This window comes from Pelodiscus sinensis, chromosome 8 (assembly GCF_052426305.1).
Source record: "Pelodiscus sinensis isolate ZL-2025 chromosome 8, ASM5242630v1, whole genome shotgun sequence".
Classification (NCBI taxonomy): Eukaryota; Metazoa; Chordata; order Testudines; family Trionychidae; genus Pelodiscus; species Pelodiscus sinensis.
Genome location: NC_143059.1, coordinates 17,475,060 through 17,500,980, shown reverse-complemented (window position 1 = coordinate 17,500,980; position 25,921 = coordinate 17,475,060). Strand labels below are relative to the sequence as shown.

The 25,921-nt window shown below is 41.4% G+C and overlaps 1 protein-coding gene across 1 annotated transcript in view; it reads left to right on the top strand.

The window, feature by feature from the left end:
• LDB3 (LIM domain binding 3) overlaps positions 1–25,921 on the top strand; it is a 239,403-nt gene that overhangs the window by 150,645 nt on the left and 62,837 nt on the right. The window contains exon 10 of the mRNA XM_089780066.1: positions 15,238–15,273. Within this exon, the coding sequence (XP_089636192.1) occupies positions 15,238–15,273 (36 nt within the window). The remainder of the gene's footprint in view (positions 1–15,237; positions 15,274–25,921) is intronic.

Sequence of the window (25,921 nt, the reverse complement as noted above, 5' to 3'; positions counted from 1 at the left end):
AAATTTCTACGAGGCTGATCCACCTAGCTAAGTGAATGAGGTTCCCCCACTGCTCTGTGGAGCAGGGTATATCTCTGGAGCACAATCCAGTGTAACTGGTTTTCGACTGCCTGCTACAACTCTGATGCCACGGCCTGACTCTTTACACTAAAGTGCATCTTGGGGCCATTTCAGCTTTCCATGGAACAGTCAGACAGTGTTTCAGCATGTCATGACAGTATGGTTCCTGTGGAGTCTTGAACGTCTCTATCTGCAGGTGTGAGCCCCTGTCCCTCAGTGGGATCTTAGTCCTCTCTTAACTCACAGGGCCTCCATTCGAGGTGCTTGGAGCCTGTTCTTTTTCCCATTTGTCCTGGAAGATGGCATTTCTGGTCACCATGACATCAGCGAGATGGGTTTCTGAAATCTAAGCTTCAGCTTCAGAATCCCAATGTGCTGTTTTCTTCAAGGACAAGATCCATGTATGGCCCCACCTAGTCTTCCTACTGAAGAAGTGGTATCCTCCTTCCACATGAACCTCATCATAGTATTACTTGTGTTCTGTCCCAAGCCACACAAGATGGAGGAAGAGAAGTGGCTGCATGGCTTGGATGTTAGGAGGACTTTGGTCTTTTACCTGGAATGCGCTACACCATCCTGCAAGTCATATTCGCTTTTCATTGCTACAGCTGACAGAATGATGGGTATGCCTGTGTCCTCTCAGCAGCTGCCAACTGGATGTATCAGGACCTGCTATGACCCCACCATAGATCATGCAGGCCAGAGCCCAGGTGTTGTCAGCACCCTTCCTAGTGTATGTAGGTCTGTAGAGCTGCCACGTGGTCCTCAGTCCACATGTTCATGGCTCTCTGCATCCTCACACAGCAGGCTAAAGATGACACTGGGTTCAACAGGGCTGTACTGCAATCTATGAGAACATGAACTCCTACCCTCCTTCATGAGTACTGCTTGGAGTCACCTGATGTGGAATGGACATGAGCAATCACTTGAAGAAGAAGAAAGAGGTTTTTTGAAACTGTTATTTTTTGACATGTGCAGCTCATGTCCATTCCATGACCTCCTTCCCTGCTGTCAGAGTTTCTGATAAGAAGGAACTGAAGGTGTGGGGGAGGGGGCACAGTGCCCCTTATACCACACCATGGTGGCGCCACTCCAGGGGTCACCAGAGCCACTCCCCTACAAATGTTACTGGGGCAAAACTTCCAACCCAGTGCACATGGTAAGCATGCATACCTAATGTGGAAGGGACATGAGCAACACATCTCGAACGCCCACTTACAAAAAAGGTAACTGTCTTTTTTCTCCTAATAGGATATCAAGAGAGCTCCCATTGTTCTTATAGTCATATACAAAGAAAGTAGTCTAAATTAAAGTTTATGGAGACACCTGGTGTTAATGTAACAATTCATACCATGAATCATCAACAGGGACTGAAGTAAGGACCATCATCACTAAAGCACAGGTCTCTATATCACTTGAACAAAAGGTTATCTCTATTGGAGTGTTATCTAAAGTCTATTGGAGTTTGTCCATTGACATCTGTGAGCTTTGGAGCAAGCCTTTTAGCCAGCAGCTGTAGTTTTGGATCAAACCCTAAATCAGTGAGTTACATTAAAATTCTTCTTGTACTTTTTGCTAGTTCCCAGCCCTCTAACTGTAATATCCTATTGTTCATAACAGGGCTTCATTCACTTAAAATTTCCACCTGTTATCTTTGCCGTAGAAACTTATGTAATGTTTCCTAACTTGGAGAGCTTTACATGGGCTTCCACAACATGGATTAGTGATTAAAAAATCTAGCTGTATTGAAATTCCTTTGGAAGAGTGTTTAGAGAGTGTGGGAAGTAGCTGCTTTTTAAATTGCCATAATCCTTTTTTAAATAATTGCCATAAAATTACAAACTCAGACGTATTATAAATATTAATTAATAATCTTAATTTATGGGCATGCCAATGTCTACATTCTTATCTGATTCACACTGGTGTAAATCCAGAGTAAATCCACTAAGTTAACACAGTTATTCTGAATTTTCCCAGTGTGCTATTGAGAGCAGAATCTGGTTCAACTAAGTGAAGGTCTGTTTAAGATTTATATGGAGTTTAAAACATCAGTATATAATTTAGTGTATTCATTTTTAAATTATAAATATTTCTAGGCTAAAATCTTTTGCATCTAATTTAAGACTCAAGTAAATCACTTTTGAATAAATACCTGAGTTTTAATTTTAATAGAAATTGTACGCTCTTACCATCAAAATGCTGCAATATATTGGAGGGTTTTTAGTACTTGTGGGTGCCACTAATGATGACAGGAATAATACCCAGAATTTAAGTGCTTTCTAGCTAATCATAATTCTCAGTCTCTGTAGGTTTTTGAATAATCAGAGTAAAGAGACATATACTATACCACAAAAGTAACTTAAAGAGGGGACTAGTCTTTAATGAAGAACTGCTTACTTTCAGAGCCAGATTCAGAGGAGGCAACACATGCAACCAGCTAATGAGTCAGGGGAGGGGCACTAGAAATAGTTATCATCCTTTTCTCTGGAAAATATGCAGAAAACATAAACTAAATAATCTCTAAATTTACCAGCATTTAGTTCTTTCATTGTTTGTACAGTGCTCATGTAAAATTTTGTAGAAAAATATAATGCTTCAAAGGTTGAAATGAAATTCTTGAAATCAGAGATGATAAAGACCTGTTACTGAAGATAATCCATCTTCTATTACTAATGCAAAATTGTTTCATATAGCACATATTCTAATGTTTTCTTCAGTTCTGTTTAACAAACCCAAATGATGGGGCATATTAAGGAAACTGTATTTTTTCATTTACAAATTCATTTTAAAAGGAAACAAAAAATCTGCACTTCAATTAATGTTTAGATTGTTTGTCAAACCAGCAAAAGCCAGAAAAGTCAAGCTAAAGCAGTAGTATGTTAGTATCAGATATTCTGCTTTTTTCCTTGCAATTGGGAGTTAGGTTTCTGCTGTGAAGTGGAGAAGTTAAGCAGGAGTTGCCTTCATATTCAGTCCCACTGCTAGAGAAAGTAATGGGCAGAGAACAGATGTAGATTTGTGGGGGGCATCATGAAGTCACTGCCTTTGCTTGTGATTAAGGCCAGCTGTAGCCTGGATGGGCTCTATCATTAACTTACACAGATTTTTTTAGTTCATAGTACCTTGCTAGTGCTTTGCCAGAGCTGTCTCTGATCTTCCTTAACCACAATACCATATTCAATAGTCTTTTGTTTTGTCCTAAGAGAGCCAGGCTGAGTTAAGGCGAGAGACCATGGAACCATATAACATTAGAGTTCATTTTTCAGGGCTCTGTGAGATGGTCTAACTGTTGGGAGTGACATTCTGGTTAGCAGCTATCTGTCCATAGAGTTTATTTTCAAATAAGATTGTTTTCCTCAGTGCAGTAATATTGGTGACAGTGCAGCAGGCAAGCTCCAAAGGGTGTTTAGTAAAGAGATTCCAACCCAAATAAGAATAAAATATAGCACATGGGCAATAATACCATCCCAGCAGTCTTGCCCCCAAAAGCACAATATTTATAAACATTTAATGAAGATACAACCAAGGAGGTGCCACTAGGAAATCAAAACCAAAAGGCCTTCCAGGTAAATCTGTTTGTCTGGTTATGACACAGGGAAATGCTCATTTTCTGCTGTGGTCTAAGCCCGTTTGATCCTAACTAACCAGTGTCATAAATACCCTTTCCTTGCCCTCTACTCAAATGCTTTCTCTCTTCTTACTCTCTTCCAGTGACTAGACTTGCAGCAGGAATACTGACTGCATGCAGCGCATGCTAATGCGTGACAAGTGTGTGTTTGTGAGAAACCAGGCTTAAGAGCCTGACCAGTCATGCTTCCTGCATGTATGGATGGCAAGAGAGATGCTCTTGGGCTACTTTCTTTACTTGCCCCTTCTCGCACCCTGCCTGTGTGGGTAGAGTTTTAAGCTTTTGCTATATAGAAGAGGTATTTTTCCTTAAAATGTGATTTCTCAGACATTGTGTGAGAGACAAGGTGGAAGTGTATTTGTTCAGTTGGAGAGATGGGTATGTAAGAACCACTTTAGCACTTCTGGAAATTCAAATACTTCTGTATTACAACTGTGTTTGAATTGTTCCTTCAAAGACAGCAGACATGAGACATGGCATACTCACACGTGGGTTCCCGCAAGAGATTTATTTGATTTTGTAACTTCTTTGATATAGTTTCTTCTGCAAGTTTCATTGACTGTGACTAGTCAGTGTCTGGAACTACCTGGATGTCTCCAACACAGTTTTGCTTCTAAACATGACAAGCTAAAATGTGGTGTGTTAACAACTAGTACTAACTCAATGAGTATATTGACTATATGGCACCCTTAATGGTCAGGCACAATGTTCTATCTCCAGCCCTACACTTAAAAATAAATATACCCATATCCCACTCCAGTTGTGAAAAACTATGGCCTGTTTATTTTGGTAAGAGCCTTCTGTCACACCCAAATCAAGTTAAGCACCTTGATCACATTTGCCAAAATCTCCTGTTGTTAGTACCCTGCCCAATTGCCAGACCTTCTCATCTGTAAAGATGTTTTGTAGACTACTGAAATCTTTCAGTGGACCCATACCTTATTTCACGGAGGGTCTTACAAAAACAAAGCCAGCTATGAAGCTAATTCCATTATACATACTACCTAAGTAGAATCTGGAAATAATAAGAACTTCATCAGCTTTATTTCCTGCCACTTCTCTCTCATCCTCTGACACACACAAGAATTTCAGTGACTAACCTTACTGAAATAACCTTAAAAACCAATGAATAGTCTTGCAGAACCTTAGGGTATGTCTACACATCAAAGTTATTTCAAAATAGCAACCGTTATTTCGAAATAACTTTCCTAGCGTCTACACAGCCAAACTGCTATTTTGAAATTAATTCGAAATAGTGGAGTGCTTATTTCGAATTTGGTAAATCTCATTCCACAAGGAATAACGCCAAATTCAAAATAGCTATTTCTAAATAAGTGCTGTGAAGACACTGATTTCGAAATAGGGGGCCTCCAGTCTTGCCAGGGTGTCCTAGAGACCACTCTGGCCTCAACCAAGAACACTCCTTTCCCTCTCCCCTCCCCAGAGCCCTTAAAGGGGTTGACTCTGGCCACAGTGTCTGTGCCAGCTCCAAGCCTGCCAGCCCAGAGTCAGCAGTCACTGACCCTGACCCAGTGGCCCCAAAACATGAGCCAGCAAGCCACTGGCAGCCAGCCTTCCACCGCTCCCCAGGAGCCTGCCAGGGCCCAGAGAAGGTGGGCGCCTTCCTGGTCCAGGGTGGAGATCATGGACCTTATTCAGGTTTGGGGGGGGATGCCCCCAGCATCCATGATCTCCGCACTAGACGAAGGAATGCAGCCATCTATGGCAGGATAGCTGCCAGCCTGGCCACCAAAGGCCACATGAAAACCCAGGAGCAGGTTTGCATGACAATCAAGTTGGTCTGGTGAGGCCCCCATCCCTGAGCCCTGAACTTCCCCTCTCCCTTCTTCCCCTTGCTTCCCCCTTCCAGCTCCCTCCTCCCAGATTTCCCCCTCCCCCTCCCACCCTCTCTTCTCCCCTCTCCCACCTCCTTTCCCCAGACTCACCAGAATTTTATTACACCCCCCCCCCCCCCCAGTTTTGTTAAATAAAGACAGTTTGTGTTCATGAAAATACATGTATTTTATTTGACATGGGAGGGGTAAGTGGAAGGACGTGAGTGAGGAATGAGGTACAAGCCCCCACTAGGGTAGACCAGAGAGACTCTTAGTGCTCCTCAGGGTGGAAGCTCTCCCGCAGGGCCTCCTAGATACAGACAGCCCCCTGATGGACCTCCCGGAAGGCAGCCTGCAGAAAGTGCAGCCAGGATCACAGCAACGCGTCCACAAGAAGCACCAGAGTGCCCAGGAGCAGCTCTGGCTCCATGTTGCAGAGTGTTGTGGTGTCCTGAGTGACAAAATGCTTTGCTGTCCCTCACCGAGGTAGGCTAGCAAGCAGGGAAACCTGAGAACTGGCTGTCTGGGGGTGGCCCTTTAAGCACAGGCGTCCATGATCTCCGCAGGATAGCCTCAGGCAGCAGCCACACAAAGTAACTCCTGACCTGATGCCCTGCCAGACCTGGTTCCGGCCAGCCTTAAATGCGATTCAGCATCCACTCAGTGTGGATGCGCTATTTCGAAATAGCAAAATGCTATTTCAAAATGCATTTTGTGTGTAGATGCGTTATTTCAAAATAACTTATTTCAAATTAACTATTTCAAAATAATGCTGTAGCGTAGACATACTCTTAGAGACTAACTAAATATGTAGATGGGATCATGAGCTTTCATGGGCACAACCCACTTCTTCAGATGAATGGAGTTATTAAAGGTCCACTTTATAAATAAATAGCGGATGAGGGGGGAGAAAAGGAAATCTTGTCACAGCTCTAGGTCCACCATTACCATCTGTGGACTGTGTTCTCCTGTCTTTTTCATCTGCAGTCTCCTGTTTACCACTGACCCTTCTTGCATGGGCTGTAGTTTAGTTTCATTTTCATTTGCATCTCAAGAGTAAGCTTTTTATATATGGAAGCAAGAGTGTATCCTTCCATTGATGTTGGTAGCTAACTAAGATCTCACTGTTGCAATTCTGCATTTTTCTGTTGATTTTCTGTATGCTTGTGTTACCCTCTGTATGGTAAGAAAGAATTAGTTCTTGCATATAAGTGTTCCACCAGGCATGTCTAATCCAGAAGTTTTCAAACTGTGCTCTGTGGTCCATGGAGTATTGGCTAGTAGTGCATGGAGAGCTGGCTGATCATGTGGTACTGACTCCTCTTCATTACTCCCAGCTGGTAAATTGCATTAAAGACAGCTAAAAATGTACTAAATATTTTCCATGTAAGTAATTGCTGTAGTTATTACAGGAATATCATGCCATCACAAATGGACGGGAGGAAAAGTAAGAGAGTTCACAGGACAATCTCTGTATTAAATGTGATCTGTGTTATGAAAGAATTTGAAACCCTCTGTTCTAATACATACCATTCTGTTGTTATCTTAGTAAATGGGGGAACTGAAGATGATTTCAGGCAAAGCATTAAACTTAGTAGCAGAGAGGATATAATGTACATTATTCATGCCCTTTTTTAAACAGTTCTAAAGAATTATCATCCATCACTAATACTTACTGGAACTGATTTTTTTCCTTCTTACACTGGTGTAAATCAGGAGTCAATGGAGTCATAGTAGTGAGTGCGGAATTACTTTCAATTAAGTAGTCTCCAGATTTGAATTTAGGCTTTTGTGTAGCTGCAACTGTCTCAGATGTAAAATTAAGGCCCTGATCCTGCAATTGGATCCATGGTAGCAGATCTCTGTGGCTCATCCAGGCTGGAAGTAGCCACTCAAGCAGATTGGGGCCAAATACTACTTCTATAAAAGATGGGTGGATAAAGAGGAGAGCTATCTGAAGTGAATGTCTTGGCTTCTCTGAAATGCATTCTAGACATATTTTAAACTTCTCCTCTTACTCATAATTTTGCAAGCATAACTGCTTACTAAATAAACTTGAGAAGATGCTTTCAAAAGTAAGGTAGGATACATATGCTTACATGTAGAATATGAATATATACATCTTGGAAAGGAATGATTTATAATGCCATTGCATCTCTTGCAATAATTCTAGACCTGTTACATGGCTGTGTCCTAACACTACAGCATTATTTATGAATGCCATAAAAACACATGCAAAATGCAGGACAATGTAGCACTTTAAAGACTAACAAGATGGTTTATTAGATGATGAGCTTTCGTGGGCCAGACCCACTTCCTCAGATCAAATAGTGGAAGAAAATAGTCACAACCATATATACCAAAGGATACAATTAAAAAAAATGAATTTATCCTTTGGTATATAAGGTTGTGACTATTTTCTTCCACTATTTGATCTGAGGAAGTGGGTCTGGCCCACGAAAGCTCATCATCTAATAAACCATCTTGTTAGTCTTTAAAGTGCTACATTGTCCTGCATTTTGCTTAAGCTACCCCAGACTAACACAGCTACATTTTTATCATAAAAACACATGACAGGTAGTTGCTTTTATTTATTTCAATACTGACTATTGAGCAAATACAGAACTGATTGCTATATTCTTCACCTAATGTATAGTAACCTTTTCCTCTTCTGTGTTGGCTCGCTGCGCTAACCAGGATGCCTTCTAGGAGAGCAATATTTCCCTACGGTAGACTTGCAAGCAGACTTACTGGCAGGACAAACTTCAATCAGTCTTAGAGTGAGTTACTCCACTTCCTTAACTGTAGTGGCTGAGAGAGAGACACTGGCTTTCCTCCCTCCCCTGCCCGCTTTCATGATCACTAAAGTCATAAACTAAATCAGCATATTAATCATGTCACTTTCAGCCTTTTGTCCTCTCCTGTTAACAATTTTTCCTTCATGTTTTTGCTATCTTTGTCATCAAGTTAATGAATATTTACTATTATAATAATACAAGGGATAAACATTCTCACTTCTTTGCAGTTTTGTGCTCATGGTGTCATGGAACAATCCACACTATGATGTAGGATCAACCACAGTACATCAGAACATAGGTCCAATCTAGTCCATTATCCTGTCCCTTTCCATGCCCAATAATAGATATTTTAGAGGAAGATGTAAGAAACCTTGTGGTAGGCAATGATGAAATAACTTGTCCATAGGGAAAGTGGTTCCTAACTTCCATTAAACATTTACAGGCAATTCTCCTTGTATTGTTACTTCTGACAAGGAAATCTAACTTTCAGACAAATATATTTATGATAAAATAAGAAAACAGTAAAGGATAAATAGTTTATAAATGAAAAAACATAGGACATTTATTAAAGAGCAAATTTTAAGCAAACATCTAGCATATTCTGTTTTTCCATATATTGACATGAGATTTATGTATGTAACGTCTGTAAATACCCCATGTATCAATGGGAATATAGAACATTTAATTGCTAGAAATATAGAAGGTGGTAATTCATGAAGCGTACTTTTCAGTTCTATCTTCATGCATCTCAATCTGTGCTCTGGGAGGTTGCTCATAAAGGGCTAGCAATAGCCCTCTCTTTCCCCTTTCACATACTTTTTGTTTAGGGTCCAGTCACACAAGTACTGTTGAATATCCTGAATCGCTATCAACTTCAAAGATGGGAGGGGCATATTTTAGATACTAGAGTGGGATTCAGAACAGCTTGATTCGGTTCCTGGCCTTGCCAGACTTTCTGTGTGACCACAAGCAAATTATTTGGGACCTAATTTTCAGAGATGCTAAGAAGCCTTCATTTGGAGTCTATGGGAGATACAGGTACTCAGCATTTCTGAAAATTGGGTCCTTAATCTCTTTCCACTTCAATTATTCCTCTCTTATACAGCAGTAATACCTCCCTGCTGCACAGGAATGCTGTGAGGATAAAGTCAGTAATGTTTATGTAGCACTCAGCTATACAGTGACTGTATCATAAAAGTACATACAGAGGGAAAGCATGTCTCCTAAGAAGCCTTCACCACCTTGCTTAATCAAGCCTTTACTATGTATAAGGTGCCCAATCTCTAAGCCTATGACAATGAGAGGGAAAGTCCTTCTGCTGAATTTAAAATGTCTGAGTATGAAGAAATATCTACTGAATCACATGCCATATTGAATTAAATGATGCTGAGATATTTAAAGGAACATTATCAGATATAACATAATGTTTTTAAAAAGAATTGTCTTTACTCAAGTTGCTTATACTCGTTTAGATTATTACAAATCATAGACTTTTTAAAAAAAAAATCCTAATTCACTAGAGTCTCACAGAGTTCCGATTGTCACTCCAAAGGAAAGTTGAAAGTTGTTTTTAAAAGACCTTCTCACTGAATCTTTTTAAAAATCTGTAATAAGATCACTCTTAGGGTATGTCTCCACTACCACCCTAGTTCGAACTAGGGTGGTAATGTAGGCAACCAGAGTTGCAAATGAAGCCCGGGATTTGAATTTCCCGGGCTTCATTTGCATAAAGCCAGGCGCCGCCATTTTTAAATGTCCGCTAGTGCGCTTCCTAGTCTGAACTACTGTTACTCCTTGTGAAACGAGGTTGGCTGGTGAAAGCCTAGGAAGCCTAGTCCGAACTACCTAGTCCGTGCTGTGTGTAGCCGTGTGGCACGGAGTCCGCTCTAGCGGACATTTAAAAATGGCGGCGCCCAGCTTTATGCAAATGAAGCCCGGGAAATTCAAATCCCGGGCTTCATTTGCAACTCCGGTTGCCTACATTACCACCCTAGTTCGAACTAGGGTGGTAGTGGAGACATACCCTTACTCCCACTGAAACACGTGAAAGGCAAGGGCTTGTCTACACTTACAAGGCTGCTTACACTTACAAGGTACTGTCATAGCACTTCATTGAAGATGTTACCCATGTCAATGGGAGGGCTTCACCTGTCAATGCAGGTAATCACCTTCTCTGAGAGGCAGTAGGTAGGACCTTCTCCGCCCTCCCGTGCCCAACTCACGCTGTGTCTAGACTACATCCTTCTGTCAACAGAGGGATGTAGTCTAGACACAGTGATAGTGCTGTCAGCACCAGGCATTAACTCGGTATGTCTGCGACACTCAGGGGAACAGATGATATAGAGGGAGACTGGGGGTCAAGTGCCTCCCAGATTTCCTAAGAAGGCTCTGGCCTTCTCCTTCTGTGCCAGCCTCTCCTTGGCCCCCAGCCCTAGTATCTGGGCCTGGCAAGGAATGGAAGGGGAGGGACCAGCCACTTCTCTGGGTTGCTGCTCTGTGCAGCATGGCAGCTACTTGAGAGCCCAGGTGGCAGGGGGCCAACTCCTGCCCGAGCCTGGCTGCCAGAGACAAAAGCTGAACAAGTCAGAGCACCCGCTCCCCATGGCGTGTTTACAACTCGCTCAGCCCTTGTCCCCAGCAGCTGGGCCTGAGTAGGGGACAGCCCATCGCTGCTGCCATCTCCCCAGCCAAGCTCTTTCTCAGGCAGCTGCTGTGCTGCACAGATTAGTGACCTGAACTGGCCAGCTACAGCAGTTCTGTCCCACTCCCCGCTTGGGCTCAGTTGCCAGAGAGCAGCCAGATATGCTAGAGCCAAGTGGGAGAAGGACAGAGCCTCCCCTCCCAACCCTGTGCAAGTAACTAATGAGTCAGGAAGAGTGCAGTGGCTCCAGGCTGGACACAGGCCAGGGGGAAGGGATCACACATAGAATGACGTAAGTGGTCTATGCTAAGGGGTTTGAATTTGCTAGATCCCTGAGGGATGTAGTTATACCAACATAAAGTTGCTAGTGTGGACCAAGCCTCCTCATACAGTTCAAACTTCAGGAAGTCAGAATTAGAGGACCCCTCTAACACAGCATCACAGGTGGGTTCTGATCTAGAGAACTGAGCCCAGAAAAAAAAAGATTATAAAGCAGGAATGAGCACTGCAGAGTAGCTCTGACCCATATTTTTTCTTTATTCTCAAGTTTATTTCTAACCTATCATATCTGTATCTGCATGATTTCAGAGGAACAGCAAGGAACAGAATTTTAGTTAATTCTGGAGAAGGTTTAGGAATCCCTTTTTAGGAGAGAGTGCAAAATGTATAGCTCTGAGTTCTTGAGTGCTGGTTCAATAATCTTTTACATTTGGTTTCTAAGTAAAAAACACAACACTAAAATGTACTGTATGTTGTTCAAATTTTCTAAATTTTTTATGAAAGCACTCAAGTTCAGAGCCTTTCAGCATTCAACAGAAACTAACAGGTGAGTTTTGTAAATGTGTTTAGCAAATCTGTATTACATTTGTTACCTAATTTATTAAAATGTGTAAGCTTGATAGTTCAGTGGGTGGATTTTAAAAGTTTTAATTCAGGTCACTCAGTCTGTCTTCATGATCATTTCATACACTGTATTATCAAACATATCCTCATTTCAACTACAGCCACTCTCCGACTTACGAACACACTGACTTACGACCACCCGTACTTCTGACCAACCTGCCATTAACCCCATTATAATATTTTCGAGTTGAGAACCATGTATGTTGAATTGAGAACCATGTACGTCAAGTTTTTCGAACAGTGTAGGCAGCACTTTTAAGGGTATTTCCGACTTACGACCAAATCGAGTTATGACCAGGTGTTCAGAACGTAACCCGTTTGTAAGTCGGGGACTGCCTGTATACACTACAGTTAGGATGTATCTACACAGCACAGTTATTTTGAAACAACAATGAGAGCATCTACACAGCAATTTCGTTACTTTGAAGTAATTTTGAAATATCAGACAGCTTATTTTGAAATCTGTAAACCTCATTCCACAAGGAATAATGCCTATTCCAAAATAGCTGTTTTGGAATATCAGTAGTGTGGATGCTCTACTGCTGCTATTTTGAAATAGCTCCACCCTCAGCCATTCAAAGTAATTACTCCCCAATGCCTTCCGGGGACTCTAAATCGAGGTAGCATGTCCACGTTAGGGAAGCCTGCCTCAGACTAATTTTGAGGCTTCCCTGTAGTGTAGATGTGCTATTTCGAAAAAAGCTATTTCTGAAAAAAAAATCCAAAATAGCTTATTTTGAAATAAGCGTGCTGTGTAGATGAACCCTTACTGTGTAGCCAGAACTAACAGTAGAATGACAAATATGTGTTCTGTGAGGCACAAATACAGCTGCTACTGAAATCTGTGTGAGTTCCACATTTTGGTAGAGAGGACATTATACAAGGCCGTAATATCTAAAGTTGGTTCACTTGTTCAGCAGGACAACAGGGGTTGAAGAAAGCCCAGGTTTCAATCTTCCTGATATCCCAAAACTACTCTCTACTCCTATCATCATATTTATGTGATCAGCCTGTGAATTACAATACAAACTTCACTGACTTCACTGAGCTTGTACAAGGGATGAATTTGACCCGTTAAATACAATAAGTACAGTGGTTTTATAAAGGAAATTAAATTCAATAGCCCATAGTGGAAAAGGCTAGGGTTTGGTCTGTTTGGTCTTCAAAACCCTCTGCCAGAACTAATGTCCAAATCCAAATTCCAGTTCCTCCAATTCAGTTACAGAAGTTGTTTTCACTATAGAGAGGCGAATAATCCCTGATGAAAATGTGTTTGTGTGTTTTTGAGTTTGTCATTTCCATTTTTTCTCTGCTCTGAATCAGTTACTTTTCCTCTGCTTTGTTCTGTGGGATTGTTCCACACCTCCGTCTCCTTTAACCATTAGAACTCCCATGCCACCATCATTAAACTGTGCCATACACTTGCAACATCAGTGAAAGAGTCACGTTCAAATGCTGTCCCCAGTGAAGTCATTGGGAGTTTTGCCATTAGCTTCAATTCAGCCAGGATTTCAACCACACCCATTGTAGCTGGAGAGGGTGAAGGAGATTAACCATAATTGCAGTGGCCTAATGCTTCTAGAAGCTTTATGCCAATTGCTTGTCTTTTGGTCTGGACCTTTTTTTTCCATAACCTATTTTGCTATACTGAAAATAAAACATGCTCCAGATTTTTCAGGCTGGGAGTTTGTTTTAATATTCTTGCATGACTTGGGATCTTGGTATGTTATTTATCTCTTTGTTTCTTTTCACAGACTATAAACTCTAACATATCCCTCTCCCTTTTTTTCTGCCTAGCTACTTGATAGTTTATGTTCCAACAAATTTACAATTTGGTCATCTACAGAGCTAGTTTTTAGTTTGTCATCTCTCTAGAGAGGTGAACTGATCCAGCTTCCCACTTATTGGGGATTCAGTTTTAAGCCAGTATCTTCCATTCTGAGTACTATGACAACATTTCTTAGGTGGTGGGTTTGAAAGTTTTTTCTTTGGACTCATTAATTTTTGTGGTTGACTTTCACTTAGGAAACATTGTGAGAAGAAAAGGAGAGAAAACACAAATAAAATTGAGACAGCTTCACAGCTGGATTAGAGTAATTCATATGACTTCAGTTGATCTCCACTTAGTTACACCTGCTAAAGATCTAATCTAGCTCAGTATATTTATATATAACATATATATATTGCACTGACAAATATTAGCCTACCTTATGGAGTGAAGGAAATGGCTCTTCTGTCCCTACAGTACTCCCCACCTTCCCTTTAGCAAAACAAAAAGAACCACCAACAACCAGCACACGCTAACTCAGAGGCTATGTCTAGAGCAGTACTTTCGAAAAAGCAAGTTGCTTTTTCGAAAGAAAGCAGCGAGTGAGTCTGGATGCTCTCTTTCTAAAAAGCCCTGTTGGCATTCAAGAACGCCTTTTATCGAAAGAGCACTTTCGAAAAAAGGCGTTCTTCCTCGTGAAATGAGGTTTACCGCCGTCGAAAGAAAAGCCGCGCTCTTTCGATTTAATTTCGAAAGAACGCGGCTGCAGTCTAGACGCAGGTGAAGTTTTTTCGAAAAAAGGCTACTTTTTTCGAAAAAACCCCTGAGTCTGGACACAGCCCTAGAGGGGAAACTTCCTTCACTATCACATTTCTCCCTTAGAAAATGAAAATTCAGCAACTGCTATTAGGGATTTCTGTCATTTTACAGACACAGAGCTGTGGTCATAAGAGGCATTTTACTTTATCTTCCTACCAATTGCATTTGTAAACAAATGGCTTCTTAATTAGCCTTGTATTATTAAATAACATGTATCCAGATTAGAAACAAACAGTATATAATCAATGGTAATAAACAGAACATACAGAAATACTCAGTGAAACTGTTTTTAAATACCATAAACAAAGTAGGAAAATGATGTGGCCTAACAGATTAGCAGATCTTCACAAACTGGAAATGGCACACAAGTATGTTCTGCTGGCATGCTAAGGGGCTAATTTTTCGACAGGGCTACTGTTGAAAACCAAGCTATATGTGAAATGGTGTACTGTACACATATAGAGTGATTGATTTGGACTGTTGCTGAGCCTCCATTTCACTTCAACAATTAAATGGAGTTGCCTACAATTAACAAAGAGAAACCTTGTAAAACAATCACACATCTGGGTTCCAGTTTAATTCTTAAAAAGGAAAAAATAATTCTAGGCTATTTCTCATAATTAGAATAGTCATAACTCATAAACATCTGGAACATAACTCCAGAATCCTTTTAATAACCAAACATCTGTTGTCACCCTGCTTTCTTTTGCTGCTATTCTTCCTTCTCCCCCCCCCACTGGTTCTTTGCACTTGCTTTATTCACATTATATCCCCTCCTTTCACAGTGGCAAGGAAAATGTTGCTGCAGCAGCTGAACACAGGTAATGTTTGCTATGTATTCTCTTTCTCTCAGACTTTTACCTAAACATATGTAAGATGCACTCATTGAACAGAGGAATCATATTAGATTAGAACAGATGATTAAATCTGTGTTTCAGATTAGATTATTTGTTAGAGATGTTCATTTTATTTGGGATTTTTGAAAGATTGCTGGCCAAGTAACAGAATGTACTGGAATTATGCAAAATATGACACCTTACCTTTAATTCTAGAAAACGGAAAAATAAACAGTATTCGGGCAATGTTTTTGGAGTTCTATATTGTAGCTTGAACAGAGGTTGAGCAGTGGTGAGCAATCCAGAAGTTCAAGAACCATTTCAATTTTTAATCAGATTTCAGTGTTATGGTGCAAGGTGGTCTATAGTTTTTTTAAATCTAAATTAATGGAACTGCTTAGCATATTACAAACAATTCTGAATCTAATTCTTGAGTTGTATTGATCATGGATTAAAAAATAATAATCCTTCCTATGCATGGTAATTCTTGCATTTCTATAGTGCTTTTCTTCCCAAACGATCCCAGTGCACGTACAAAATGTATAATCTATCCATGTGTATATCTATATTATATACATGTATGATGATAATATAATTTCAGCACTAACCACTGAAATGCAGCTGCTTCTAAGATGAAGCATTGCCATTGTTTATCAGAGCATAGCAACTCTTCCTAATAGTTTATGCCAAGAAATAAGGATTTAAGCAGTGCCTTCCTCCGATATCTTGATTACTCCACATGCAACAAGGATTTACATATGCTTTTTAAAAATTCATATTAGAACAACTATCACAGAGAATTAAAATCAGAGTAAGTGCAAGGATTGTCATCATGACCAGTCATGTATTCCCAAAAGTAAGGAAAAAATCCAATGGCTTATTGGGTCATACTAAGTAAGATGGAGCAGCGAGGCAGAGAGTTGCTATATGAAGTAATTAACAACCACATCATCATTAAATAACAAAATCAGGAAATTAAGGGTAGTATTTAACACTATTGCTTATATAGGACTGACCACCACAAGACTACACGTTTGTTTCATTGAAACTTAACTACAGATCTCTTTACTGGACTACTTTGAACAATTCAGATACTAGCTGGCTCTATCCACTGAATCACTGGTGGTTGGTTGTGCTGTAACATGTCTTTGCCTCCATTGTTTCCAGTGTTTCATTTCTGCTAGGTGTCTAATTTTGATACTATGATGTCAATAATGTGGTCTCCAGTTTTTGCTGAAGGATAAAGAAGACTGTAATGAACCAGTAGAGATCTCTGTCCTGGTTCTCAGAATGACTCCTGGCCAGTCTTTAATACAGCATTGAAGACTGTATGATTTCACATATGATTCTGCACTGGTATCAAAAGGGACTCATGGAATAAAATAGAAGAACAGTGGAGATTTGCTGATGTAAATCTCTTTCAAAATAGGCTTCAGTTTTCAGACTGAAATCTTTTTTTCATCAAACCAAGAGCTAACCTGGCTTTTTTTTTTAACACTGAGGTTCAGCAGTTTCTCACTCTTTTTTTCCTGAAGTCCTTTCCCAATTCTATGAAATATTAAGTCCTACATCAGAGGGGTAGACATGAGTGTTCTGACATGATATCCTGTTTGCTAGATTTCATGGTAAGCATAAGGAGCTCAGAAAACTAAGTGCAATAACTAAAACACTTCTCACCTAAAGACACTAGCTACTTTTTTGGCCGGAGCTCTTCCCACTTAAAGACCTAATATTCATTTAAGCAACTGTTAATTTGGTTAAAAATATAACTCATGCACATACACCCTTCTAATCTTTGTTACCCAGTCCTACAGGTTCTCATCATATGGCACAGTGTGTGACCTCAAGTGTTTGGCATCCTTCTAAGTCCCGCACCATGGATGCCAACATTGACAAAGCTAAGCCAGTGGCCTCCAAGGGTTCCGTGAGGTATGGAACGGATGCAAGTCAAAGGGAAGCCAGTTACATCAGGACTGGCCAGAAAGCCCCTCTTACTTCATCCAGTAATCAAAGGTACACTGCAACATGTAACTCCATAACTGACCTGGCTTGTGGCTTTGGTATGGTTTTGTAATAACATTCTCTAACTCTTTCATATGAAAAGTCCCTAAAAGGCAAATATCTAACTACTGTAAATTTCACCAACTTTTAGTTCACATGCTTTCAGCTGTGACTTTCTAAATAGCTTGCTCTACCACTAGGCAGGTCATAGCTACATAGGAACCAACCATCTCCAGAGATCCAGCCACCCATTCTTGTGAATGAATACACAGGTGGCATTTGAGCAGAGCTCTTCTTTCTACAAATGTGAGTCCAAAACACATCTATGCTGTGTTCTGCTATCAATGCAGTCTCCATCTCTTCCATCATATGCTTCAATAGAAGAGATTATTTCTTTGACTTCTCATTTTGATTTCTCTTCCCGACAATTTCAAACCTTCATCCTACCAGAGATTTGTCTGGAACACCTGAAACAAAAACAACTTTGGGCACTGCTTAAAAGACACTAATTCGTGCTTTAATAATCTGTTCTTTAGTTACTACAGGTTGGACCTCCTTGGTCTGGTTCCCTCAGGATCTGATCCATCCCAGATGAGGGTTTTTGCTGAACCAAGGAAGGTCATTTCTAGGCCCTCCCACATCACCAGTAAACACCCATCTCCCATTCCCTCCTCCCCCACAATCCACGGCCTTGCTGCCAGCCTCCCAGCAGGTTTCCCCTTGCCACTGTCCCCTCCACACTCAGGGCTCATAGCCCCATTGTGGTGGCCCTGCTGCTGGCACTCACAGCCCCATGGCTGGACTCCCAGCCTCATGGGGAAGCCTCCCTGCTGGGGTCCAGCTACACTGCTGGGTGACTGCCCTGCTTGGGTTTCAGACATGGTCAGTAGCCCCACTGCTTCCCAGCCTCACCAGGCAGCTCTGTAAGCATTAGTGGGGCTGCCACGCTCTTTGCTGGGCTGCCAGGCAACAGCCCTACTCCTGAGGTCCTGGACCTGCCGCCAGGCAGCCCTGTGGTCAGGCCCCCAGCCCCGTGGAGCAGCCGCATTGCCTCCCAGTTTTGCCAGGCAGTTTTGCTGCTAGGCTCCACCCTCTGCAGTGTCACCACCAGGTGGCAGCCTTGCTACTATTGGGCTCTAGCCCCGCTGCAGGGCTCCCAGCCACCAGCCCTCCACCAGGGCTCTCTGGTGGACCAGGGAGGCTGCCAGACCAGAGAGTCCTGCTTAAGAGAGTTTCAACGTGTAGTGCAAGATGCTTAGACCTGGAATCTCAGGATGTGTCTACATAGCAAAGTTATTTTGGAATTACGGCTGTTATTCCCAAAAAACTATGCGAGCATCTACACGGCCATTCCGTTATTTTTTATATAATTTTGAAATAACAAATGGATTATTCTGACTTCTGTAAACCTCATTCTACGAAGAATAATGCCTATTTCAAAATAGCTATTTCTAAATAAGGCGTGTGTAGAGGCTCCACTGCCGCTATTTCTAAATAACCTCTCACCAGGGCCATTCTAAGTTATTCTTCCTGCAGCTCTAAATCGAGATAGCACGTCTACATTAGGGAAGCCTGCCTCAGGCTAATTTTGAGGCTTCCCTGCAGTGTAGACGTGCTATTTCGAAATAAGCTATTTTGGAATAACTATTCTGGAATCGCTTATTCCAAAATAACTGTGGAGTGTAGACGTAGCCCTATATGGCTAGGACTCTTTTCAGGTATAGGAGTGTAATTGGTATTTATTTGTAAGTGTTTGTGTGTATGTATTTTAATGATGTTATAATCTGCTTAACCTCTGCTTAACTGTGTTCCTTCTCATGAGTGACCATCAAAATGGTAACAGAATATATGTGTGTGTGTGTGTGTATTCATCCACATAACTTTAGTGTGCTGAACATTTCATTGTATAGTTGATTAAAGAGCTGTTTAAAAATGTATATTTCCTTTGATTATCCCCTTAAAATATAAAATACTATAAATACTGTTGGAATGGGGTGGGTTGTTAAACGTGAACTGGCAAAGAACCAGCAGGGAAAGAAGAGTAAATCACTGGACAGTACTTAATCATACAATTATTATTCATGCTTTGATATATGGTAGCTTTCATTTTGTAAACTGGGACTTCATCCATAGTCAATCAGTGGATATCTGAGGAACTATTAGGAATCTCTCTTCCAATATGGAGACCTCCTGTCTCTGTCACTGATTCTCATTGTGGTCTTTGGTTACTCTGAATTCTGCCCCCTGTTAACATGTACAACCAACTGAACAGATGTAAACAGAGGGCAGAATTCCCTTTGGATTTGTTTTCTCATTTCTAAAAAGTTCCAAGAGTTAATGTTTATAAAGAGCTTTCACTGTTCATTGTATAAATGCTAAGGAGCATTGTTCTACTCCCAAAAAGGAGAGATTTGCTAAATCACCACACATTTTTACAGCTTGCTCTTTCATATGTATGGGATGTTCCTCCAGCAGACACAAAGGCTGTGTTTACATTGGCATCCCTTTCCAGAAAAGGGATGCTAATGAGACACATCGCAATTGCAAATCCGCGGGGGATTTAAATATCCCCCGCGGCATTTGCATTTACATGGCTGCCGCTTTTTTCCGGCTTGGGGATAAGCCGGAGAAAAGCGCCAGTCTAGACGTGATTCTCCGGAAAATAAACCCTTTTCCGGAGGATCTTTTATTCCTACTTTCAAGAATAAAAGATCCTCCGGAAAAGGGTTTATTTTCCGGAGAATCACGTCTAGACTGGCGCTTTTCTCCGGCTTATCCCCAAGCTGGAAAAAAGCGGCAGCCATGTAAATGCAAATGCCGCGGGGGATACTTAAATCCCCCGCGGATTTGCAATTGCGACTGGTCTAATCTGCATCCCTTTTCCGGAAAATGGGTGCAGTGTAGACACAGCCATTAGGTGTAATCCTGGCTCTGATTAAGTCAATGGCATACCATCCATTGCCTTTAGCAGAGACAATATTTCCAGGCTATGTTTCTATAGGAGTTAATACAAAAACTGATTTCAACAAAACTGCAAGCGTTCATAAAACAGGGAACAACCAGTTTCTGCTGTCATTACACTGTTGTAAATCTGGCATGATTCCAATAAAGACTGTGAAGTTACTCTGTATATTAATGGTAAAAGTAAGTAGAATATTAGGTCCAAAGTGCAGAAGTTAAAGGTAGCAAAATCACGTTGCTGTCTTAATTATTTACATATGATTTGTGTAACTATTTTCTTATTTTCTAGAATCATTAATATAGATCCTAGTGATCTGAAGTTGCAGGAGAGGGATTTAGGCATCTGTGACTTTGATTATAAGTACCTAAGTAAAGAAACTTTAAAACCATGTAATATGGCTTTGTAAACGTCTTTATAATGTATTCTAATGTGCTTCTGTACTGTTTTGTTATATCTGCTATATAAAATGCCCATCTACATCAAACCTGTCCCCACACAGGAATGTCTACACAAGCTCTTTGTGTTCTTTTGTTTGATTAATTATTGGGACTATGCTTCAGCTCACATTTAAAAGTTCCACCACAAAAACTGAATAACCCTGGCTTATATTCATGGAGTGAAACTCTGATCCCATTGAATCCTGTTGCAAATTCCCATCGACTTTAGTGGGAACAGGATTTCACCCATGCCTTTCTGTTTTGCTGATTTGTGTTTCCTCTTAAGAAAAAAACACAGTAAATCCCATTTTGTTTGAAGCATGATTTCTGTTCATGAAAATGTGCTAAGCCTAAGACATAAAAGTAAAATTTTAAGTGTCTGCACTTTGATGTGAGATCCAGTCCAAAAAGAGGACATGCAGCAACCACACTGCTTGCAGAGACGGTTAGATATAGCGTGTGTGTAAATGTGGTAATGCACTCACAGCCGTGAAGCCAGGGAATTGTACAGCTACAGCAGTATATGCTTTAAATTGAATGCAGAATGTATTGGAATAGTGTCTGAGGCAAATGAATCCACAGCATGCTGACATTAGATTTGAGTTTTGCACATGTGTATGAAGGTTGGAAAATTTCTGAAAAACCCAAATTGTAGATGTGGTGGATAGTTTCACTAGTTTATTTCTTCTATAGTTAATGGTAAACACAATATATAAAGAGAAAGAGGTGGATGGTTGCTTTTGTAAATATAAATTTGTTTCCTTTTGCCATTTCTTTCTTTTTTTATTTTGTTTATTCTTCAAATGTGATAGTTCCAAAGGATTGGGGTGTGTTTATTTCATTTTTTGTCAGCTGGCTAGGAAATTCACTATTGTGTTGTTTACGTCAGTATCATTAAGATATGTTAGTGCAGGTCCTGGAATTCGGAGAGTTTCTTCTGAACATAGCATGTGCTGTTTGTGCTGGAATGGCCTGGCACTCAGGTGAGGCAGGTTCAATTCCTGGATGAGTCACAAACTGCCCATTCTACTTTTGTGCAACTTAGTTAATCTACACTATGCTTCAGTTTTACATCTGTAAAATAGGATAACACTTCCTCACTTAACCTGCCTGGTCACTCAGTCATGGATTTAAAAGGAGCTGTTCTACAAAGGAATTTAACTAACCAATTACAGAGACATCCTGCAGAACTGGAATCATCAGCAGATTTGACGTGTTTCCCTGGGCTTGAACAAAGACATTAACTGTTTGGCACATTCCAAAGCCAATTTCTCTTGCTTTCAACATCTGCATTTCCACATCAAAAGCTATATATGGGACACATACAGCCCACTTAATTAGCCTCATTAACATGGGTCCTACAATTGACAAATACATCTTCTGCTGTTATACATATTTTTTTGTGTCTGTTATTTCCGCTCCAATTCATCTGATGAAGTGGGTTTTGCCCACGAAAGTTCATGATTCTGTATATTTTGGTTAGTCTCTTTTAAGGTGCCTCAGGACTACTTATTGTTTTTAAAATTACGGACTAACATGCCTATCCCCTGAGGTTTATTAGTAGCATTCATAGAATCATAGAGTTAGAAGAGACCTCAGGAGATCATTGAGTCCAATCCCCTGCCCAAACCAGGACCAACCCCAACTAAATCATCCCAATCAGGACTTTATGAAGCCAGAACTTAAAAACTTCTAGGGATGGAGATTCCACCACCTCCCTAGTTAACCCATTCCAGTGCTTCACCACCCTCCTAGGAAAATAGTTTTTTCTAATATCCAATTTAGATCCAGGGCTGGATTACCCAATAGGCAGACTAAGTACGTGCTTAGGGCACCAGCAAAGCAGGGACACCAAAAAACTGAGATTTTACGGTATAGTATTGTTTTTATTTTGAATTACATATGGGGGGGCACCATAATCTTTTCAGTGCATAGAGCCTCTAAAGGTCTTAATCCGGCCCTGCTTAGATCCTCCGACCCTTCTCCCCTACGCACACACTGCTACTTTAGACCATTGCTCCTTGTTCTGCCATCTGTCACCACTGAGAACACCCACTATCCATCCTGTTTGGAACCCTCCCTTCAGGTAGTTGAAGGCTCCTATAAAATCCTCCCTCACTCATCTCTTCTGTAGGCTAAATAAGGCCAAATCCCTCAGGGTATGTCTATACTTGCAGCCTAATTCGAAATAGGACTGCAAATGTAGGCATTCGATTTAAATATCCTGCGCTTGATTTGCATCTTCCTGGCCAGGTGCCATTTTTGAAATTGACAAGCTCAGAATAACTGCCCACGTCTACACGCGGCAGTGAAACGGGCATTTGAAATAAAGCCCTATTTCGAAATACCCGTTATTCCTCCTGCAATGAGATTTAACAGGTATTTCGGAATAGGGCTTTATTTCGAATGCCCGTTTCACTGCCGCATGTAGACGCAGGCAGTTATTCCAGGCTTGTCAATTTCAAAAACGGCACCCGGCCGGGAGGATGCAAATCAAGCCCAGGATATTTAAATCCCGGGCTTGATTTGCAATTTCGAATGCCTACATTTGCAGTCCTATTTCGAATTAGGCTGCAAGTGTAGACATACCCTCAGCCTCTCCTCATAAGTCATGTGCTACAACCCCCTAATCATTTTCATTGCCCTCCGTTGGACTTTCTCCAATCCATCCACATCCTTTCTGTAATGGGGGCTCCAGAATTGGATGCAACACTCCAGATGTGGCCTCACCAGTGCCAAATAAAGGGAAATAATCACTGCTCTAGATCTACTGAAAATGCTCCTCCTAATGCACCCTAATATGCCATTAGCCTCCGTGGTTACAAGGGCACACTGTTGACTCATATCCAGCTTCTCATCCACTGTAATGCCCAAGTCTTTTTCTGCAGAACTGTTGTTTAGCCAGTCGGTCCCCAGCCTGTAACTATGCTTGGGATTCTTCCAACCCATGTGCAGGACTCTGCACTTGTCCTTGTTGAACCTTATCAGATTTCTTTTGGCCCAATCCTCCAGTTTGTCTAGGTCACTCTGGATCCTATCCCTTCCCTCCAAAGTATTTACCTCTCCCCCTAGCTTAGTGTCATCTGTGAACTCGCTGAGGGTACAATCCATCCCCTCATCCAGGTCATTAATCAAGATGTTGAACAAAACCATCCCCAGTGCCAATCCTTGGGGCACTCCACTTAAAACTGACCACGAACCAGACAGTGAGCCCTTGATCACTACCCATTGAGCCTGACAATCTAGCCAGCTTTCTGTCCACCTAACAGTCCATTATCCAATCCATACTTCCTTAACTTCTTGACAAGAATATTGTGGGAGACCGTATCAAAAGCTTTGCTAAAGTCAAGATATATCATATCCACCACCTTCCCCATGTCCACAGAGCTAGTCACTTCATCATAGAAGTTAATCAGGTTGGTGAGGCATGACTTGCCCTTGGTGAATCCATGTTGACTATTCCTAGTCACTTTCCTCTCTTCCAACTGGTTCAAAATGTATTCCTTGGGGATCTCCTCCATGATTTTTCCAGGTAATAAGGTGAGGCTGACTAGTCTATAGGTCCCTGGATTATCCTTCCCTTTTTTTAAAGATGGGCACATTTGCCTTTTTCTAATCATCTGGGACTTTGCCCGATTGCCACGAGTTTTCAGTGAAAATGGCCAATGGCTCTGCAATCACATCGGCCAACTCACTCAGCACCCTCGGAAGCATTAGATCCAGCCCTGTGGATCTGTGTATGTCTAATTTTTCTAAATAGTTCTTGACCTGTTCTTTCTCCACCAAAGGCTGCCCACCTCCTTCCTATGCTGCATTGCCTAGTGCATTTGTCTGGGAGCTGACCTTGTCTGTGAAGACAGGCAAAAAAACATCGAGTACTTCAGCTTTTCCCAAATCATCTGTCATTAGGTTACCTCCCTCATCCAGTAAGGGCCCCACACCTTCCCTGTTCACCCTCTAATTGCTAACATGCCTGCAGAAACCTTTCTTGTTACCCTTCATATCTCTTGCTAGCTGCAATTCCAATTGTGCTTTAGCCTCCCTGATTACTCCCCTACATTCTCGAGCAATATATTTATACTCATCCCTAGTTATCTGTCCAAGTTTTCACTTTTTGTAAGCTTCCCTTTTGTGTTTAAGCTCTCCAAGGATTTCACTGGTAAGCCAAGCTGATTGCCTACCATATTTGCTTTTCTTACTACGCATCAGGATGGTTTGTTCCTGTCCCTTCAATAAGGCTTCTTTTGAATACTACTAGTTCTCCTGGACTCCTTTTCCCCACATGTTAGCATCCCAGAGAATCCTGTCCATCTGTTCTCTGAAGGAGTCACAGTCTGATTTTCTCAAGTCCAGGATATATATTTTGCTACTCTCCTTTCTTCCTTTGATCAGGATCTAGAAATCTACCATCTCATGATCACTTCTGCCCAGGTTGCTACCCACATCTACTTCCCCCCTCACTGTTTGTGAACAGCAGGTCAAACTGCACATGCCCCTGGTTGGTTCCTTCAGCATTTGTACCAGAAAGTTATTCCCAACATTCTCCAAAATCTTCCTGGATTGTCTGTGTACTGCTGTATTGGTCTCCCAGCAGATGTCATGGTGATTAAAGTCCCCCATGAGAACCAGGGCCTGCGATCTGGAAGCCTCTCTTAGTTGTCTGAAGAAAGACTCGTCTACCTTATCCACCTGATCTGGCGGTCTATAGCAGACACTAACCACAACATCACCCCTGTTGCTCCTGCCTCTAAGCTTAAGCCAAAGATTCTCAACAAACGGTCTGGTAGCACTTTATAGACTAACAAAACACGTAGATGGTATCATGAGCTTTTGTGGGCACAGCCCACTTCTTTTCTCCCTCTATATACTGGAGCTCTGAGCTGTCATACTGCTCTTTTACATACAGCGCAACTCCTCCTCCATTTCTCCCCTGCCTGTTCTTCCTGATCAGTGTATTCCCTTCCATGATACTGCTCCAATTATGTGTCAGTCCACCAAGTCTCCGTTATTCCAATCAAATCATAGTTCTTTGGCTGTGCCAGGACTTCTAATTCTTCCTGCTTGTTTCCCAGGTTTCTTGCATTCATATACAGACACCTTAGATAACTAGCTGATTGCTCTATCTTCTCAGTATGAAACGGGTTGTCTGTTCTTCCTTTTGCTTCTTCCCAATGTCCCACTCCCCCACTTACCTCAGGGCTTAGGTTAACCACCCCTGATGAAGGAGATGGAT